At 42.5% G+C, this 22,569-nt stretch overlaps 1 protein-coding gene across 4 annotated transcripts in view; it reads right to left on the bottom strand.

The window, feature by feature from the left end:
* The window catches only part of septin4b (septin 4b), a 41,752-nt gene that overhangs the window by 5,707 nt on the left and 13,476 nt on the right, over positions 1 to 22,569 (bottom strand). Inside the window, exons 1-7 of one of the 4 annotated variants that reach the window (XM_066651902.1) lie at positions 20,029 to 20,136; positions 5,086 to 5,182; positions 4,336 to 4,422; positions 4,073 to 4,196; positions 2,858 to 2,992; positions 1,554 to 1,671; positions 1,339 to 1,461 (exon numbers count right to left, since the gene is read on the bottom strand). In XM_066651902.1, the coding sequence (XP_066507999.1) occupies positions 1,339 to 1,461; positions 1,554 to 1,671; positions 2,858 to 2,992; positions 4,073 to 4,196; positions 4,336 to 4,422; positions 5,086 to 5,182; positions 20,029 to 20,064 (720 nt within the window). In that variant the 5' untranslated portion in view covers positions 20,065 to 20,136. Of the gene's footprint in view, positions 1 to 1,338; positions 1,462 to 1,553; positions 1,672 to 2,857; positions 2,993 to 4,072; positions 4,197 to 4,335; positions 4,423 to 5,085; positions 5,183 to 20,028; positions 20,137 to 22,569 lie in introns of those variants that run through there. The other 3 variants (XM_066651903.1, XM_066651900.1, XM_066651901.1) reach the window with 3 other exon arrangements.

Below are 22,569 nucleotides of genomic sequence, written 5' to 3'. Positions count from 1 at the left end.
TTCATCAAACTGCACCCTTAATTCATTAGACTGCATCCTTAATTCATCAGACTGCACCCTTAATTCATTAGACTGCACCCTTAATTCATTAGACTGCACCCTTAATTCATCAGACTGCACCTTTAATTCATTAGACTGCACCCTTAATTCATTAGACTGCACCCTTAATTCATCAGACTGCACCTTTAATTCATCAGACTGCACCCTTAATTCATTAGACTGCACCCTTAATTCATTAGACTGCACCCTTAATTCATCAGACTGCACCTTTAATTCATTAGACTGCACCTTTAATTCATTAGACTGCACCTTTAATTCATCAGACTGCACCTTTAATTCATTAGACTGCACCTTTAATTCATTAGACTGCACCTTTAACTCATCAGACTGCACCTTTAACTCATCAGACTGCACCTTTAATTCATTAGACTGCACCCTTCATTCATTAGACTTCACCTTTAACTCATCAGACAGCACCTTTAATTCATTAGACTGCACCTTTAACTCATCAGACTGCACCTTTAACTCATCAGACTGCACCTTTAACTCATCAGACTGCACCCTTAATTCATCAGACTGCACCTTTAATTCATTAGACTGCACCCTTCATTCATTAGACTTCACCTTTAACTCATCAGACTGCACCTTTAATTCATTAGACTGCACCTTTAACTCATCAGACTGCACCTTTAACTCATCAGACTGCACCTTTAACTCATCAGACTGCACCCTTAATTCATCAGACTGCACCCTTAATTCATCAGACTGCACCCTTAATTCATCAGACTGCACCCTTAATTCATTAGACTGCACCCTTAATTCATTAGACTGCACCCTTAATTCATCAGACTGCACCCTTAATTCATCAGACTGCACCCTTAATTCATCAGACTGCACCCTTAATTCATCAGACTGCACCCTTAATTCATTAGACTGCACCCTTAATTCATCAGACTGCACCCTTAATTCATTAGACTGCACCCTTAATTCATCAGACTGCACCCTTAATTCATCAGACTGCACCCTTAATTCATTAGACTGCACCCTTAATTCATTAGACTGCACCCTTAATTCATCAGACTGCACCCTTAATTCATCAGACTGCACCCTTAATTCATCAGACTGCACCCTTAATTCATCAGACTGCACCCTTAATTCATTAGACTGCACCCTTAATTCATCAGACTGCACCCTTAATTCATTAGACTGCACCCTTAATTCATCAGACTGCACCCTTAATTCATCAGACTGCACCCTTAATTCATTAGACTGCACCCTTAATTCATTAGACTGCACCCTTAATTCATTAGACTGCACCTTTAATTCATTAGACTTCACCTTTAATTCATGAGACTGCACCTTTAACTCATGGTCTTGCTGTTTGAAGTCCTCGTCCTCGTCTGAATCGCAGTCTGGAAACTGGTAGATTTTGATGCCGTACTGTTCGATCTCCTCTCGAATCTGCAGGACACAGGAGAATAAAATCGTTAACATGGAACTCTGAGATCAGAGATGTATTTATATATTTATAGTGTTCCAGTTTGATGACTTGCCTTGATTTTCTTTTTCTTGACCTCACTGGGAGTGAGCGTGTCTGCTTTGGCCAAAACAGGAACGATATTGACCTTCTCATGCAGGGCTTTCATGAACTCAACATCTAAAGGTCTGAGACTGAGCACAAAAGACCCATGCCATTAAATGCACACCTATTTAATATACACTGATCTGCAATAACAATGATCTTCACTGATTATAGAGGAGCAGTGTGTAGTTTTACAATTACATCCTCACCAAAACAGACCAAACAATATTTGACTAAAACACCATTGGTTACAAGAATCAAGCCAAGTCCTAAGAAGAAATCACATAAACATGAATGCAACATGAAGTCAAAATCAGTGCTGATACCTGGGAAAGAAATGTAAGTGTCTGGTCCAAAGATGTTTTGTTCTGTTCCAGTTTCATCTTAGATTAAAGCTCTCTGATGTTTTAGACCAGGATTACAGTCTGTAATTGAACACCTAAATGGACTTCTAAGTGTTTGTAATGTAGCGGTCAGTGAGAGGAAGCATGGAGCAGGTAGTTGTACTAAAGCAGACACTGAGTACAGAGCTGAATGGATGTTTTTGAAATAGATCCTAATCGCTGAGTCATTTTCTGGTTTGGGGGAAAACTGCAGAGGAAGGTGAACCCTCAGACTGGTGTACTGACTCAAAACGTCCAGCAGAGGGCGAGCGGGAACAACAGCTGAAGGAGTTGATTGAGATCTACACGGGACTCTGGGTCTTGTGTTGAACTTATTTGGTGTGGAATATAGGGATCCCAGGGGGTCCTTAATTAACATTTTTAAAAAGCCCCCCATTTTTTTTTTTTACTTTTATATGGGTGCAAGTTATAGTGTCATGGTAACCGGAAACCTTACAGTTTTCAGCAAAATAAACACCTACGTGCAAAATCAGTTTCATTTCACTGTTTTACCCTCAAAATGGTTAAGTGCTGCTTTTATTTTTCTTAACCAGCAGCAGCACTGCTCTCTCACTGTAGTGAATCTTGCTCCCGTTTGCTCTTCTGGAGAAACAGCAATGATTATCTCACTCCTAACTGCTTTAGCGCTCCTTAAAATTCGCATTTAAATTCTGTTTTGCTATCTCACGTATCATGGACAGAGGTTATGTTGGTGGTGTTTTATTATTATTTTTTATTTTTATTTAGAATTTTAAATAGCATATACGCGTATGGTGTGATTTATCCCGTTATATATTTTCATCCTTCCGCTTCTGGGGAACGGTGAGGACACGCCAACGGTTATTTCTCTTATTAGGAGATAAACGCAGTGTGTGTGTGTGTTTTCGCTCACCCATGACCAAAGGGGGAGATGAAGTACAGACAGCAGTGTACGCGGTTGTCCTGAATGTTCTTACGGTTCAGGCCACTCTCGTCTCTGAAATACTGCTCAAACTGCTGGTCAATGTAGTCCGCCACCGACTTCCAGCTGAGGGAATAAACACAACACACCTCAGATAGAGAACTACATTTCCCACAATTCCTTCAGTCAAACCCTAGATGCTACAATTAGCTGCTAATTTCTTGCTTTTTTTTCATGATTACAATTTCTGACATAAATTGAAAGTAACTGGGCGTTTATACTGCAGTGTTGTGTACATTCAGACTATGTGACCGACACTGTCATATAAAAAAAGGTCTATTACATTAGGTACATTATTGTCACTAATGTTTCAAACAGTATAAATGTACTTTTAAAGGTAGAGCTGTGGAGTTAATGTCGAGTTTTGTTCCCTAAATGTATATTACATTCTCTTCTGCAGAAAGAAAGGGAATATTTGTAATCTTTTATCATAGAACTGTGTAAAATATAAAAATATAATAAAAGCCCTATGGCTTTTATGGTTGCGCAGCAGGTAGGTGTCACAGTCACACAGCTCCAGGGACCTGGAAGTTTTGGGTTCCCGCTCTGGGTGACTGTCTGTGAGGAGTGTGGTGAATGAATATAAGTCCTGGAGATGAAATGGAACGTATAAAATCATCACCATTTTATAATTGACAATTAATATTGAATATGGTAGAATTATGCTCACTAACAAAGTACTGAATATGTTCAAAGCTGACAGATTTTTCTGAGATTGTGTGAGTTGTAGAACCTTCACCTGAGTGTTGAAATCATAAAGTGGAGTTGGCTTTGTGTGTTGTAAATGTATGACCCTCAGTAACCAGCCCTTCTATATAATATTTACTATTATATTTATAATATTTATCTGTATAATATTTAATATTTATATGTACTATATTCAACTGTGTAATTTATTTAGAAATTCACTGGACAATACAATGTAATCCTCTCTGTGATATGGCCCCAGCACTGTCTGTGGAGCAGTGTAACTGCGTACTCGTGAGTGATGGAGCTCCATCCAGTTCTTTAGGACAATATGAAGCAGTGCTTTGATCCAGAACTAATCATCAGCACCAGCACCTGACCTCATTTATGCTCAGAATAAATATCTTTCATATGTGACTTCTAAATCTGTTTTGTTGAACAGGAACGTGCTCAGCGTACCACTCCGTGTTGTTGACCGCGTCTCCAAACCCTGGTGTGTCCACTATAGTGAGTTTCAGTTTGACACCTTTCTCTTCGATGTCCACTGTGTGTTTGGTGATCTCCACTGTCTGAGTGATCCTCTCTGTGGAGAAAAATCAAGACAGATGACACAGAATTGAACACAGAATCTTTTCGTGCTCAGGAAATACAATTTATTTTGTCTCCAAAATTGTAACTTTACAGATAAGGGAATAACACACGTCCAAAGGGTTTAAATTTACCTTCAGCATTGAGCAGTTTTCTGTCTTTGTAGAGATCTGTGAGGAAGAGACTGTTGACCAGAGTGGACTTTCCCAAGCCAGACTCACCTGTGTGTGTGTGTGTGTGTGTGTGTGAGAGAGAGAGAGAGAGAGAGAGAGAGAGAGAGAGAGTAAAAAAAAAGTATTGTTATTCTAGTAACAAGTCAGGCAGGATTTCATACATCATTAGGGGGTGGGGCTTTCCAGCTGCAGGTGAGTGGCAGTGGGATGGGTGGAGATAGAGGGGGAGACTAATCACATATTAATAGATCTATGTTTACTGGATGAAAGCGTATGGAGGTGTAGAGTTACAGCTAAGACACATTCAAGGCCAGCAGGTGGTCTCACGAATATCCCCTAAGCACTAAGCATACACTTCCCACAAGCGCCCTTCAGACCACACTTTCCAGAAGGCTGTTACCCACAATCCTCTGCAGGCCAGTGATATTTCACACAATATACAATTAGAAAAGCTAGCAGTGAAAGTTTAGGATATAAACTTTACTGTTTTGTCTTTTTCTTTGTTAAATTTAACAAAGAAAATTTAATCTGATTACAGATTAAAATCCTTCGCAATCCGTCGCATGTGGAAAATGTGTCCATGCTGTGTTTTCAAGCTTTGATGCTTTGAACGCTTATTGCCCTATAATTCACCCATAGACAACATGACAAAGTGTGTACTTCACAGAAGGGCTTAGGCTTTAGTGTATTGGGACAGAGCCAAAGTCTTACCTGCTACCATTAGCGTGAAGTCAAAGCCCTTTTTCACAGATTTGCGGTGCACTTGATTTGGCAAAGTGGCGAACCCCACATACTCTTTATCCTGATCCTACAGAGAGAGAGAGAGAGAGAGAGAGAGAGAGAGAGAGAGAGAGAGAGAGAAGTACACACAATAAATGACCTTTATATCAAGCCTTTTTAAAGGTCCAGTCAGCTCCTCACAGCTCGGAGCTCAGTCTGAATTCCATAAAGTCAGAGAAGAAAGAGGAATTTCTTAAATTACACAACAGTTATTATTTAAAGCTCAGCAACATTCAAAACACAAGATCCCGTGTCTGTTCAGTGAGCCGTACACTTAAACAAACCCTGTCAGAGCCAAGACACATTTCCAGAGTTTGTTTCTCTACGGTTGGTAAACCGATGGTGACAGACTCGGCTTGATGAAAAGAGGTTTGTGAAACACAAAGAGGCAGCCACCTTTAATTTAGACCAAATTACAAGCATGCAGTGGACCACCAGCGCTTTACACATATGGACCCTACAGCCTTTGAGAGCCAGCTTCAAAGATCCAAACCCAAACTGCTCTGTCCCCGAACTGAAGGCATACATTAAATACAGTTAACGGGTTCTCGGATGCAGATGGATCCATTTTACTTCTCATCCTGTCGTCAGAGCCCTGTGTTTGGGCTCATTCTAGGCCTAATTTTGAAAAACTAAACACACAGTCGACAATATAAAAACCCAAGTCCTGTTATCACAGACCTCCATCAGAAATCACAACAACAAGAAGTGACACATGTTGCAACAACTAGCTGGGAAACGTTAGCCATCCACACTGCTTCTGACTGAGCTGAGGCTAATCTCAGACTCTGGAGCCTGTCCCTGTGGGGGTCCGTTGAAAAACAAGGGGAAAGGGGATAAGAAAATATGCAGAAACACAGATGGACTACAACTGTCTGTAACTGTAAAACTACAAAGTGCTCCTGTGTGGTCAGTGGAACTGATTAAATGGACCATGAGTGTAGAAAGACTGTAGGTGTTCTATGACGTAAGATATCACCAGTCATTTGGAGTGCTCTGATGTTAAAGGCACGATGTTGTGGTACAACGCGTCAGTGAAAGTGTAAATCTGAGTTTGCGTCACGCTACAGCGATCAGGTCTTGTGTCTGGCTTAAATGTGTTAAAGAGGGTGAGCCTCCTGTGCTTCTCCGAGTCAGGCCCTGCGTTCGGACCCCAGCATTACCTCACAGGAGTCATACGGGTCAAAACGGCCCCATGGACTTTTCGGTCTGGAGGGGCTGAGGGGAGACGGCAGGCTAGACTCTACACTGCTTCGCTGGACGACGTTCCTCTGGTCGTTCTCTAAACCCCCAGGGGCTCTGCGTCCAGCAGGAGGTCGTAAAAAGGTGGGCGTCCCCGGCGCATGGGGGCTTTCCATATCCTCGCTCTCACTGTCACCCGCTGCCCCATGATGGGGGACCAAGGGACCCTCTCTTGGGGGCTGATGCCTCATTATGTTCTCCAGCTCAGAGTCCTCAGAGTCTTCCTTAGAGTGGCTGGAGGTCTGAGTGGGTTAGGACCAGGTTTGGGGTTTAGGATCAGGTAGGACGGGGGAATGACACAGAGCGAGGGAGAGTGGCAATGGAAAAAGAAGGATTACAGAAAGAGAGAAAGAGAGAAACACTTTGTTTACAGATCATACACAAAGAGAAAGAAAAGTCTACAAATATCACACTGGATTTGCTGGTGTAGAAGCATGTGTGGGTCAGAGGGTTCCAAATAATTATACAGAATAGTTGATAAGACATGAACAACTGTTGATTTCTTAGTTTGTGTTAGTTTAGGGACGCCGGCCTTATGCTGGACAGTGGAGATTTATGTGGAATTTAGCCTACAGAACCCAACACAGACTGGGCATTGCTGACAGCTGCAAACGCCCACAGTCTGAAAACAGGGGTAACATTCATTCATTCATTCATTGTCTGTAACCGCTTATCTAGTTCAGGGTCACGGTGGGTCCAGAGCCTACCTGGAATCATTGGGCGCAAGGCAGGACCCGCACACACCCTGAAGGGGGCGCCAGTCCTTCACAGGGCAAAACACACACACACACACACACACATTCACTCACACACTCACACCTATGGACACTTTTAAATTGCCAATCCACCTACCAACGTGTGTTTTTGGACCATGAGAGTAAACCTGGAGGAAACCCAGGGTGAACACACGACACTCCTCACAGACAGTCACCCGGAGGAAACCCACGCAGACACAGAGAAAACACACCACACTCCTCACAGACAGTCACCTGGAGGAAACCCACGCAGCCACAGAGAAAACACACCACACTCCTCACAGACAGTCACCTGGAGGAAACCCACGCAGACAAAGGGAGAACACACCACACTCTTCACAGACAGTCACCCGGAGGAAACCCACACAGAATCAGGGAGAACACATCACACTCCTCACAGACAGTCACCCGGAGGAAACCCACGCAGACACAGGGAGAACACACCACACTCCTCACAGACAGTCACCCGGAGGAAACCCACACAGACACAGAGAGAACACACCACATTCCTCACAGACAGACACCCGGAGGAGACCCACGCAGACAAAGGGAGAACACACCACACTCCTCACAGACAGTCACCCGGAGGAAACCCACGCAGACACAGGGAGAACACACCACACTCCTCACAGACAGTCACCCGAAGGAGACCCACGCAGACACAGAGAGAACACACCACACTCCTCACAGACAGTCACCTGGAGCGGGACTTGAACCCAAAAAATCTACAGGTCCCTGGAGCTGTGTGACTGCGACACTACATTTTGTGCCACCGTGCCGCCCCAGTGGTAACATGTAGGGGTAGCCTCCAAGGGCTTAAATGCGTGTACGCACATATAGTGTATATTGAAATTAGTGTAAATGGGTGTACAAATGTTGTAATTTACTTCTATTTAGGAAAACAGTCCAACTTTTACACAATTACAGAGGCTCTTTGATTTATGATGGAGATACATTCCTTTAAACCCGTCGTAAGGTGAATGTATCACTAAGTAGTTTTATATGATGTGACAGACAGAGGGCGCTGCTGCAGAGATTCAACGTATATTAAAATGTCAAAATTCTGAAAGTTGTTTGTACTGAATTTGAATTAATGTTTATTATCAGATTCCAATCATACATTTGTAAATTGATCCATCATATTTTGATGAGCGCCTGTACATTTTAGGCAAAAACATTTAATTACTAAATCATATTTTAGGCTGTTATTATTTATAGCTTTATTATTGTGATAAATGCTTTTACATATCGCCCACCCCAGTGCAGGACAAACATAAAGAACAGTGCACGGGTTAAAGGAAGCGTCGATGGAGGATGGCTTGGCGATATCAAAGTGATGTATTGCTCTTTAAGTGCGTCCAGACATGAGTCTGTCCACACCACGCACTCAGCATTCGCAGATGCTTCCCTGGATGAAAAAACATTAGCAGGTGTCGATTGAAAGTGCACACGTGGCACAGACACGCAGCTGACTGGGCCGAGCTCTGAGACAGAACTGGACCTAAAGAGGGGTTTTTAAATCAGACTTCTGCAGTTCAGCTCCTTTCAAATTCAGTTTAATTCCAAGTGTTTTTCCAGCTGGAGTCACAAAGCATCTGGAGTCAGAAATCCAGGGTGAGTAATCTCAGAGTGACAAGAGCAAATAAAACCACAGAGAGGAACTGAGTAGGGCTTTTGCTGGCTGTGAATCGTTTGTGTTTGTGTTTTGTGAAAATGCTCCAATATACAGCACTGTGCAGTTTTAGACACCTGTGAAAATTAGATTAAAAAGCTAGTTATCCGAGCAGAAAAGCTCCCGGTATCAGCAAAGCTCCCGGTAGACGGTGGTTTGAATTGTTAACATTTGCGTTCTGCTTTTCCCCAGAAGAGTGAAGTACGTGGTCAGACAGAGCAGGTGTGTGGATGCTGTCCACACCAAGAGTTATGAAAGTGTGAGTGGTACCTGATCAGCCTCAACCTCCCTGGGTTCAGGAGACACTGGAAAGGAGTCCTGGTCATCAGATTGACAGTCTGCCTCATGGTCACTGTCCTCCATTGCTACTGGAGCTACTGTACAATCTGCCTTCTCCGACCACAAAGGGACACACGTTGAAGGCAGAGGGTTGGGAAGGAAGAGGAGGATGAGGGTGGTTCCATTGAACGAGGCAAGTGTGAAGCCAGGGCAAGGTAGAGAGAGTGTGACAGAGGCCCCGTTACATCGTGGCATGGGAAGAGGAGAAAAAACAAATACGTGAAATGATTAAATCAGCTGCGTGGAGCAGAAAAAGTCAGGTCTGGATCACTGACAACTGGAAATTACAATGAGTAGAGGATGCCAGAGAACGCAATAGAGGAAGCCGTCTGCCTGAGTGCAAGCGGTCGTCTTCAATTTCACTTGGAAGCCCAAGATATTCAGAGTGGATCTGGACACAGCAGATATATCTTCAATGTCTAAAAGATCATTTTATTTGCTGTTGGTATAAAACAATGTTTTTATAAAAAAACAAAGCTCTGCCATTTGAGCCCGAGGGTCAGACTGAAGGAGTTGTCTTGTCGAAATGCACATAAGAAAGAGGACATTGGTGTAGATCTACGCTTAACACTTTCAGGCTCTGAGAAAAACTCATGTGTACTTTATTAGACAGGGTCAATAAAACGTCGTATGACACTGCTAGATACACAGGACATTACTGTTAGTGAAAAATCTGTGACACTATTAAATGGACAGTGGTGGTACTTAAAAACAATGGTTAACCGCGATTTAACCCTTATCAATATTACATAGAAACTGTGAAGACAAGTACATTCACTACAGGGCGCCAGACGGTCCGTCAGTTGTGGTTGTGGTCATGTCCACAGAGCAGTGTCTGGCTGCTTCTGATTGGTTAAAATCTGTTAAGATCTTCAAACTGTTAAGACACTGTTGAAAATGCAGGCAAGGGTTAAACCTGCAGCTCAGAGATTCGACTAACGTAATTATCCATTAAAGATCACAAAACGCCATACTTTCAACACCACAGACGTACAAAACCAGAAACTAAATCTAAAACCTAAGTAGACAGCGTGTTCTTGATTTTAATAACAGTTTCAGGGCTGAAAGGAGGCAGGAAATTATCAGTCCTCACAGGGGGCACTGACCTGTTTTCAGCTCCACAGAATCAATGTCTAATCTGTTTACCAAAGTGCTGCCGTGGCCTATTTTAGCACAACAGCCAATAGTGTGATCACAGACCTTTATAAAATCTCTTTAAAACAAAGTGAGGTGGAAATACACTACTGCACGCTGTGTGTCCCCTGTGACAACGTCCAAAATGGCATCCAGCCTACTTCGCCGCTCAGCTAGAAATAGAACCATGCTTTTTAATCCTTGATAAACATGGATAGTGGGTTCCTCTCAGCTTTCTCAAGGTGAATAAAGTCTGCATCACATCCAGTAATCTCACAAGACAAGAAAGAGGGAGAGAGGAAGGTCTACAGACACCTTCTGCCAATCTGCAACTTCACATACCCTCTCCCAATAGCAACTCACCTGTGGAACCTCTGGCAAAATTAAACCGATGGAATTTCCTGCCTCTACGGACCCAGCTCCACATTCCCTCGCTCTTCCAAACTCATTCAGCCTTTTATACAATCTCTGACTGGGTCGCAGTGTCCTTCAGCCTCATTGAGCTGCCATCGTGCCCGAGGGATCCAATCAGAACCAGCGTCCACAGCCACTGAATGCAGGGGACAGAATTCCAGGCCAAATCCGGCAAGTTTTCCATTTCCTGAGTTACTATACAAGCTCCCTGCACTCCATATTGATAGAAAACAATTAGGGATGCACCGATATTGAAACTTTGGGGCTGATACAATAACCAATAATTAGCACCTTGGTGTAGCCCAGGGGTCAGCAACCTTTACCACTCAAAGAGCCGTTTGGACCCGTTTCACACAGTAAAGAAAACACTGGGAGCCACAAAACCCTTTTGAAATTCTAAATGAAATAACACTGCGCTTAAGAGAGTTTTTTTTGCCTTTGTGCTCTGTATAAACAAACTATACTGTGTTACATTTATGAAATTAATGAACGACTGCAGAGAAAATTAAATAACATTTCTGCATGCAACAAAACAACAAAGACGTCGGGTTGAAGGTTAAGTAAAATACTCTCTATCTATTTGAGTCCTTGTAGTAATGGAAAACAAACGCTGAACTTAAATTATCCACTGGCAGCAAACAATGCTGTCCTCTCTCTGCGTGTCGTCATTATTTTACTGGCGCCAGTGGTCAGAAAGTTCAAGAAACCGCACACTGGCGGGTGTCGCACGTTGGAAGTTGTGACGTGTATAAAGAGCGACAAAAATATTTTAAATATTAAATATTAAAATATTTTAGATGTTACAAGCTGAGCCGCATCAGAGGGATCAAAGAGCCACATGCAGCCGTGGGTTGCCGATCCCTGGTGTAGCCGATACCAATATTAAAAACCGATAATTTTATCTTTGCAAATTCACCTTGGATTAAAACAAAACAACAGGACAAGGCTTTTCTTCATTATTTGTACATTACTGTACTTTTAAATTTTTTACTTTATGTTTATTAGGTGTTTTGTGCAAAACCTGCATCACTAAAGACCAGTCCATTTCTCTGGAATGCTTCTTAACTGGTCAAACCAGCACTTTTTTTCATTACCAAATACAACACTTCTTGCTGAGAATGTGTGTTCAGCTCTAATTACATTTAAAAAGCTTTTGATGGACGCTTGGTCAGGGAATTTTCAGCGATGCTTGCGTGGACTTAAACATACTGATGCCGTAAGCATCTGACCGACTCTGCTCATCTCATTGATTACTGCAGCTCTACCCAGCCCTCTGAGTGCAGCGGGTATTCCACTATTATGTCCTCATTTCATTGGTGGTCAAACTCTGTAAAAAGCATTTGTAATGAGTTCAGCATTAGAGCAGAGAGCCGAAGCAGCATCAGCTGGACTGCATCTTTACTGTAATTAATTCCTTAACCAGCCTCCTGTGAGATTCAGCCTCATGCCACATCGTGGAAAATCTCCCGACATCACACACTGAGTGTGCAGAGTTCGAAAAGATGTGCCTACAACCACATTTAAATGGAAAATCTTATACATTTGAATGTTGTGGAGGTGTAATAAAAGTAATTTAAAGTGGTTTGACATCTGGTTACCATCACTGCCACTGTGAGCCGTTCTGACGTTTTTTTCTCTAAAAGCATTTCACAACATGTTTACATCTTAACCATGTCATTTTCCATAAACTGGTGAAACACGCTGTATCTCTTTATCACCTCACACTCTTAATGGTTGTAAAACCTACACATGAGTGTTCACAGCACTTGCTCCATACAGCAGTTGCTAAATAAGTGCTGAGGCCAATAACAAAATAATAAGCTTGGGGTAAAAATCTGCGATACACATCTAACAGATTTCAGGAAAAGGAGTAAATGGCCTCCAAGACCTCACAGGAATTTCTTCATGACACCACTGAATTCTCACATCCTGCCTGTAGTAGGAATTCCAGGGCTTAGGTTTCTTTACAATAAGAATACGCTGCCGGGAATCACTGGTCTCTCACACCTTGGTTAAACAAAACATGTCCTAATGAATGAAGTTGCATCTTAGCATTATTACACCCCAAGAGCAAACCCACCACATTCAAGACAAACATGACATTTTAACTGCAGTATTTCAATAACAGTCTTTTAAAATATTCTGAAACGTGTCAATTTTAGTAAATAATCTGGCAAATCCATTTAAAAGGTGATGTTTTAATTCAAAATACCTTTTATAGAAAAAGTGATAGAAAAAGCTCCAGTGTTTGTATGCAGCCCTGGCTCTGTAAATGGGAAACAAACTATGCTATTTTTTAACCATGCTTTTTCTCTATACATTACTGGTTGAGCTATTTGGAGTCATGTGGAAACGTTTGGATGGTGGAGAGACTCTGAATGTTGAAAATCATGAAAAGAGATGAGGATGTTGCTCTATTCCTGCTCCATAGATGGGTAACACTGACTTACTTTTGTTACAGTACTTATTTAGATACATTACTTAAGGTAGAGCTCTGGCAGCTAACGTGCCATGCAAGTAAACACAGACTGAATGTGCTACAAAACTAAACAGCTCGAGTTACAAATGACCTTCTGTGGTAGTTCAAACAGTGAAAAAAATCGACAAATTAAATTTCAGCTAAATCAAAACACAGTAACTTCTTACTCAAAAACAACATTTCACCTTCATAGATGCAGAGCTTCAAAAGTAATGTAAATAAGTTGAAGTTTGTTTTGCTGTGAGAACAGATGTCCAGAATCCTCTATGTTGTCTTTAAGGTAAATGAGTTTTGCACTGAGAGGAGTCAGCACTCATACACAACAACAACAACTACTCAGTCTGCCCAGGCCTCTTAACTACCACACCAGTTGGGAATTTAAATTCTGACCCTTTAATGACCTCAAAATTCAGGGAGTCCAGTGATGTTTGTGAAAAGTTAAGTCTGTACAGCACAATGTATGCATTTTTTTTCAGTGGATTCCAGCAGCTACTTTAAACCAGATTGAGGGTGTTTTCACCTACAGTTTGTTTGTTCTGGTCCAGTTCAAATCACGAGATTGTACACTTGGAGCGTTTTCCCCTAAGTTTAGTTTGTTTTTTGACACAGTGATAAATCAAAGCGCAACAAAATGCGTCACTACAAACCACGTGAGAACACTCTCATCGCTTACTGGTTGGACCTGTATGGGGTGGCAGTGTTGTGTAGTCATTCATGTTTCTGTGAAATTTAATATGGAGCAACGGCACAAACAATTTCACTTGTTTATAGCACTGACAATTATATGGGCAATATACCATCCCATAATGTAAAGCACACCTTGCTACAGAGTTCACCTGATATTTGGGTTGGATCGAGGATGGATCACATTCTCAGCACAATCGAACTGCTCCAGAGTTCGTTTGGGACTGGACTGAGACCACCTCCTTTCATGGGTTTTGGTGCGGTTGCTTTGGTCAGTGCAATAACTGTGTTCATACCTGCACAAACGAATAGCACCAAAGGTGTACAGACTACAAAGTGCAGGTGTAAAAAAACACCCTTAAAAGCAAACATACGACTGCAGCTCATAGAAAACAAGACAAAAAGTGTAAATACACTCCAACCTTTTTACGTACAAGATCTCCTTTTGAAATCTGAAGAAATGAAAGATCTACCAGTATAAATGCCAGGCTTAGGCTACTTACAAAACTAAGCTTAAAAAACATCGCCTCCAGTAACATAAAATTAAACTGCTTACTTACTTCATTAATGTACAGCTGAGTGTTGGCTGCGGTGGAACTTAGTGCCTGAGGCGGTCTGTAAGAGCTAAACAGGTGTTCTGACATATTGTACTAGCTATTGATAACTATCCTACAGCAGCTTAACAAAATTACACATGTATAATCAACGTATTCACTGAAATGACCTTAAATCACCTTATCTTTGCCTTCATAAGGGGATTTAGGCTGTGCATACCTCTTGCTTATACTTCTATTGGGAGCATTTTCTGATATACTTCTTGTAGCCTACCCAAATATCCTACCTTTTATTTAAGCGGCTGTACTAATAAAAGTACATTTTATTTTATTTAACTTTTATTTCACCAGCCAAGTCATTAAGAACAACTTCTTATTTACAATGGCAGCCTGGCAAAATGCAAAGCCTTTTGAGACACATAACAAATCTATATACAACAAAATCAACAGAAAAGCAACAACAAGAAAAGCCAACAACGGTTGACGGCCAGTTTACTGACGAGTAATGAGAAGTGTTTTGAGTTTTAAAGGGAGCATTTGTAGTGAAACGAATGGCAGAATGATAAAGTATATCCAGTTTTTGCAGGATGCTTTTATTGGCTAATCTGTATATTACATCACCATAATCTAGCATAGGAAGGATAGCCATTTGAACTAAGATTAATTTAGCTGAGCGATTTAAGGAGGCAGGCATTCTGTATAAAAAAAAACAATTTTAGACTTAGACTGTAGTCACTAATATGAACTGAGAAAGACAAAGTATTGTCTATAACCTAAATATCTAAATATTTATATTCTGTAACCTATTAATGCCATCAAAAGTGAGAATAGTTTGATCTATCTGAAGTACAAAACCCTTCTTGCCAAACCACATAACCTTAGTCTTGGTGGTTTTTATCAGAAGATTCAAGGTGGCGAAAGCTTGCTGAACTCTGAGAAAATCTTGGAGTGAATTAATTACAACAGCATAAAAACTGTATCATCAGCATAAAGGTGAATGGATGAGTCCAGAGCAGAGAAAACAATGTCATTTATGTAAATGGAAAATAATGTTGGGCCTAAAATTGAGCCCTGAGGAAAACCTTTCTTAACTGAGAGAGTATCTGAAAGGATTTGCTCCCGTCTTCACACGCTGAACCCTGTCTGAGAGGTAGTTTGAAAACCATGCTAGAGAATTATCTGAAACTCCAATGCTGCCCAGTCTATCAATTACAATCGTGTGATTAACAGTGTCAAAAGCTTTAGCTAAATCAATAAAAATTGCTGCACAATATTGTTTGGCATCCAAAGCAGAAATGGTATCATTAAGGATTTTAGGGGTGGCAGTGACACATCCATAACCTTGTCTAAAACCAGACTGAACATCAGCTAGAATGTTATGGGCATCAAGGTAGTTAATCAATTGTTTATTTATAAAGCGATATAGAGATCAGGCAACTTGAGCAGCAACTATTGAAGCTGCCAGTCTAAAACAAAAAAGGGACCGACTCATCTGGTCCAGCTAGTTTTTTGTGTCCAACTTTAATAACTCATCCAAAACCTCACTGACCCAAACATTCTGCAATAATACAACCCAATCTCACACTCACTCTGATATAGTCACATATATAGGGGACTGTAATTCGTGACATAGTCACATATTTTTCACATTTTATGCGACAATATCACAATCATAAGTGAATGGGTAATTACCATAGAAACACTATGTGACAGTGAGAGGAAACTCTTCCTCATTACAGTCTTTACTGATATAACATAGAAAAAGGCATAATGCGAATTACAGATCATAGGTTCTTCCAACAAAGACAAAGTATTTTATTATAATATTTCTCCTAAGCGATGCTTATTATTGGTGCCCTACTTTAGCTTTAACTCTAACGAGAACATTTCTTTCACTTAACGTTATTTTGACTAATTTTCAAAAGGTTAACACTGAAAAGGACATTTCCCTAGCCTTTATTTGCTTTGATATTTTAGCAAGTAATGAATTAGTAAGGTTATATTTCCCGTAAATAAAAATAAGACTGTGGTATTAACGGATGGTAATGACATCATAATGAGGAGGAGTTGTCGTGTTACTGTCGTATAACACGGGGCACGGATATAAGTGTTTGTTTGGTAATTACCCATTCACTTATGATTGTGATATTGTCACATAAAATGTAGAAAATTTGCGACTATGTCACGAATTGCGGTCCCCTATAAATGTGACTATATCATGATGAAACTAATGGTGGAGTGTTAGACAAACAAGGAGGTTTTGTAGACTCAAAAATAAACCTGGATTTTATCAAATTTGAATTAAAAATGTTAACTATCGGTACCTTGTCAGTGACAGTATGGTCATCTACATTAAGTGCAAGAGGAAGCTGAGCAGAAGATTTGTTTTCAAGACCAGAAAGGTCCAGAACCTTTTTGGGTTAAAAGACAGAAAAGACACTATGGAAACACATTTCCACAGAGTAGCGCAACTAGACAATACACCAGAGTACAGTGTGACACGCTCTATGTTGTAATTTGTAATTCACATGAAATATTTTTTGCGCCGAGTGATTCCGGGTGGGCTCCGGACCCACCGCAACCCTGAACTGGATTAACAGTTTCAGACTATGAATGAATGAATTAAATATTTGTGTAATATCTCATGTTATGAAACAGAAACCGTCAGCGCTCCTGCCGTGTCGGGTCAGAGCGGGCAGAGACAGAGCAGCACCACAATTGGTCAGTGTCCACAGACACAAACCCTGTGTGACCTCAGCTTTATATGTCCCTGCTTAAGTAGCTTGCGAACCACTGCGGGTACAAAATGGCGCAATTATAGTAACTTAAATGCCATAACTGAAGCAGCTATGATTTGTAATGATTGACTTGCATGGTCTTGGAGATCGACCTGTCCATCGTGATCGACTGGTTGGTGACCACTTCTCTAGAGCAGTGCTGCTGTTGTGAAATGGTTTCCCCAGCACTGTCATGCTTTATCGCTAGATATGAACACACAAAATAATTTAACCACAACACAAGAGAGTGGGTGAGCTACACAGTTCAGGAATTCACCGTCATGCACCATTAAAACAAACCATCAAGCAAACCAACGCAGCAAAGCATTGTTTCAAGCTTATTACAACAACTTCCACCCACAAGGGGTTTGTTTTTGGCTGATTTACCGTCTCAAAGGCCCCATTGTGCAGCTGAAATCAACGCTGAGGGAACCGAGAGGCTGGGAAGCAGCCGTGTGGGATGTGGGACATGTTTGCAGTTCCTTTCAGTCCACGCACAACTCAACTGACCACTGTAAACATACAACCAAGCTTATGATAACAATAGCCTTCATTTATTCCAAGCTTGGATGGCGTGTGGTGGCCTGACCAGTGAGAGGTCCTCAAAGTTAACTTCTCCAGAACATCTCACCATGTTTGCTACTTCTGCTTGGTCGTGGGAACCCTGTTCATCTCCAGCTGAAACACTGGGGTGAGAGGAGATGGTGAAAGCGCCCTTCGACACAGAGAGCGGAATCAGGGTGTTTTTACAGCACTCCTGCTTCCCGAGCAGTGTGTTCTCACAGTTGATTTTTTTAATGCTAAAAACCATTACCTGTCAGAAAAGTCCTGTCAGGAAAGTTCCAGAAAGAAAGCCTAGTGTAGGATAATTAAGGAATATTCCTCTGGAGGGGGAATTTCAGTGCGACTGTGATTCGGTCGTAGGAGAATAACCCCAGCTGTGCTGATGATCAGTAACAGAGCCACATCCATGTAGACTGTTAGGTATATGCCACATTTCCACTGTTCAGTCCCTACTCTGCTTGGTCCCTGGTTGATTTTAAACTCCCACAGCTTCCCTCCGAAATGTATCCGTTGTTAAAACCCCATCTCTAATGGGACCAGTGGGCTTTGGAAACCACAACGACGGCGGCGGTAACGTTAAGCGGTTTTTACTCATTGTGTATTCGCATGTTGTTCTTTTTGACTGAATACAGCTTCGTCATCTGTTACAGATCAGTAGAGTTTGTTTTTTCCCTCTCACTGGATGTGTTCGTCGGCACCGAAACAAGAAGTGTTTGAACTTCCTCAAAAGACCACAGTGTAATTTTTCGAGCTGCCATGGTGAGGCAGATAAAAACAATTGTGTTCTCTGGTGTAGCTTGGAGATTTTACAGAAGGCAAGTTTGTGCTGGATGTCTGCACTGCGTGGCATAGAGTGACAACTCTCTCTGGCCAATCAGCGCGCTGGTCATGGTTTAGTCGCTGCTTGGCTCGTTTGAACCCGAAGAGAGCAAGGACTAAAAAAAGAACCCAGTTCCAGGGATCAGGACCAAATTTACCTGGTCAAAAAGCAGACGTAGAGCCCAGTAGGGAATCTGTAGTGGATGAAACTCAGCAAACTCTCTGACAGAATCAGATGTCTGAAGATAATCAGAAAGGTCTAAAACCACAATACAGCCATGGCCACAGTGTGGGATGGTCTTTTGGTCTGGTGCTGATGTTGGATGATTCGTTCTAGATCCACTGCAACACATCCCAAAGGTACTGGATTCCACTGCTTCACAGTACAATGCCAGGTGTCTCTGCATTTGGCATGGTGAGGTTAGGCTCATGTGCAGCTGCTCCAGAGCATCCCATTTTATTGGCAAAACCTTACTACCAGTGTGAAGCTGAATGTCTGCGTCAGCATTGTGTTAACATTAAAGTAGTAGAAATCATTAAAAGAGATATCAACAAATGTTTGGATGGTGTTGTATGTGTTGTTTAGCTGGTGTGTGTGTGTGTGGATGCTGTGGATGCATGTATGTGTGTGTATGGGCCAGATGCAACAGCAGTGTGAAGCAGCGCAAGTCTGCGCAAGTGTGGGGCGCGACGCTCACTGTGCCAGCAGCCTCTGCGTGTGAAGAGTAGTGAATGGAGTGCTTGTTCAAGAGGACACAGCGGGGCTCTTTGTTAGACTGACCAATAAAGGCAGGGAGTGCGTTTGTGTGTGTGTTTGTGTGTGTGTGTGTGTGTGTAAGAGAGAGAGAGTGAGTTAAAAACACAGGGAGCCTCTCACACAGAATCTCAGGTGTGGAAACACTTACTGCTTTCTTTTCATACTCAGCTAGAAAAAAGTGACCAACAAAACCGCAAACTTATATCACACAAAAAAACTTTTATGTGAAAATAAATATCACATCAGACTTGTGTTTCTGCAGGACACCTAGTAGATGTGAGTGGATCAGACACAGCAGAGCTGCAGGAGTTTTTAAACCCTGTGGCCACTCACTGCAAATCATACCTGTTCCGTGGGGGTCCTAATCATTAAAGAACAGGGTGAAGAGGGGGTAAGAATGTATACACATAAACAGATGGATTACAGTCTGTAACTGTAGAACTCCAGAGTGACCGGAGTGGACAGTGGAGCTGAGAGAGCACTGGTGGCTCTGTGTTTATAGTTTTCTAATAAAATCAGAGACGGTCAACAAGGCATTGATTAAAACTCTGGAGCTGAAACATCAGGTCGAAAACTTCCCACTCTATCAGCAACGGGCCTCTCCTTTAGTGACACAGTCCACCTGTTCACTCACAGCAGAAACCATGTCCCTCACCTGGCCGAGTGTGCAGAAGACAAACATACCTCGCAGTCGCTGCTCACTTCAGAGTTCGCTGCCATCTGCACTGTTTCAGAGGAAAGCGGCAAACAGAGACGTTACCATCCAGAGCAAGGAGGAGGAAGCGGAGGGGGCCACACAGGCAGGAAAACACGACCCAGAGCCCAGCTTTCAGTCCCTCGCACAGACACACACACACACACACACACACACACACACACACACAGAGCCTCATTTACATAGAAACACCCCCAACACGTGGAACCACTACAGAAGTGTCTGCTATCCTCCTCTCTCTCTCTCTCTCTCTCTCTCTCTCTCTCTCTATCTGTAGTCTCCCTTTTTGTCTCTGCTGGTTTTTCCCTCAACATCTGTCCAGCTGTTATTTTAACGAGCTGCCATGTCTGTGTTCTGGAAAGACACATCTGTAAACACACTCCCACACACTTGTAAAACTATTTTTATTATTTTTTTCGTATTTCAGTCTTTGTGAGGCCTGACCACTGACTTCTGTACATGAGCAACAGACGTGGGCACGAAGACTGAGACTGAGAGTGAGACACAGACTGAGACATGTGGTTCTAGATTGATCCATACTGCTCCTCAGGTGGGAGTAAAAATGTTCTACAGACAGATTCTCCTGTAGATCATGAAGCATTCGCGCTCAGTGATGATGAAGCTGAACTGACATGATTGTTTAACTCTATCAAAGATGTAAACATACCACAAAAAAGTAAGGAAGCTTGTGTTTGGTAGATGATTTCTTTGTTGTAACAGTGCTTCTTGGCACTACATCTGTTGGAAACCCTGTTTATTTTCCCTTTAAATGGTGCCACATTTGTAAGGAACATGCATTTGTGGGAGGAGCAGTAGAGCTGAGTATGTGGGTTGCACCAATGAAAAATTAGCCAAATCCTCTCTGCCAATCCTAAATAGCTTATTCTGTGTGATGGTGTGGGGCGGCATCTCTCACTGGAAAAATGAGGCTTGTACGGATCAGTACGGATCAATTGGAGGCTTCTCAATTCAGAGAGATATCGAGATGTAATTCTGCAACTAGTGGCAATCCCATATCTCCACAGTCTGGGACCGAACTCTATCCTCCAATATGACAATGCTCGCCTCCACAGAGTGAGGTCTATCAGAGACTACCTCCACAATGTTGGAGTGGAGAGGATGGAATGGCCTGCCAGCTCCTGACCTCAACTCCATTGAACACTTGTGGGATCAGCTTGGGCGTGCTGTTAGTGCCAGAGTGACCCACACAACCACCAATTTTTCATGGGCACAACCCACATACTCAGCTCTACTGCTCCTCCCACAAATGCATGTTCCTTACAAATGTGGCACCATTTAAAAGGGAAATTAACAGGCTCCGACGATGTAAGATTTTTTGCCATGAAGCATTGCTACAATGAAGAAGTAATCTACCAAACACAAATATCCTTACTTTTTGTGCTATGTTTAGATTTTCCTCAGACCCCTGTCCACACGGATCAATATATATTTTAAAAACTAAAGGTTTTGTCTGTGTTTCATGCTCCCGTCCAAACAAAAACAGCACTGTATCTCTCTGAAAATGGATGTCAAAACAGAACTTATTGTGTATGCTGATGTCACACAGCCTGTTCATGCATTCATTCATTTATTCATAATCTGTAACCGCTATCCAACTCAGGGTCGTGCTGGGTCCAGAGCCTACCTGGAATCATTGGGCACAAGGCGGGAATACACCCTGGAGGGGGCACCAGTCCTTCACAGGGCAACACACACTCGCACATTCACTCACACACTCACACCTACGGAAACTTTTGAGTCACCAATCCACCTACCAATGTGTGTTTTTGGACTGTGGGAGGAAACCGGAGCACCTGGAGGAAACCCACACAGACACAGGGAGAACACACCAAACTCCTCACAGACAGTCACCCAGAGGAAACCCCCGCAGACACAGGGAGAACACACCACACTCCTCACAGACAGTCACCCGGAGGAAACCCACACAGACACAGGGAGAACACACCAAACTCCTCACAGACAGTCACCCGGAGGAAACCCCCGCAGACACAGGGAGAACACACCACACTCCTCACAGACAGTCACCCGGAGGAAACCCACACAGACACAGAGAGAACACACCACACTCCTCACAGACAGTCACCCGGAGGAAACCCACACAGACACAGAGAGAACACACCACACTCCTCACAGACAGTCACCAGGAGGAAACCCACGCAGACACAGGGTGAACACACCACACTCCTCACAGACAGTCACCCAGAGGAAACCCCCACAGACACAGGGAGAACACACCACACTCCTCACAACCTCCAGGCCCCTGAAGCTGTGTGACTGCGACACTACCTGCTGCGCCTACTATGGCCCCCTACTGGACTGGCGTGATAATGCAGTCAATTGCGTATACGTCTGAATGAGGATATTTTCAAATATGGAGAGAGGAAAAATAAACAGATGTGTGTGGACTTAGTGCGGAAGATGCACACATCTCCACTGCTGATGTTCCCTTTCTTATCGCAGCTGTGCTCATTGATCTGTGCAGAGTCCCT

Source organism: Hoplias malabaricus, chromosome X1 (genome assembly GCF_029633855.1).
Source record: "Hoplias malabaricus isolate fHopMal1 chromosome X1, fHopMal1.hap1, whole genome shotgun sequence".
Taxonomy (NCBI): Eukaryota; Metazoa; Chordata; class Actinopteri; order Characiformes; family Erythrinidae; genus Hoplias; species Hoplias malabaricus.
The sequence above is the reverse complement of the archived record's forward strand: the minus strand, read 5'-3'. Positions and strand labels throughout refer to the sequence as shown.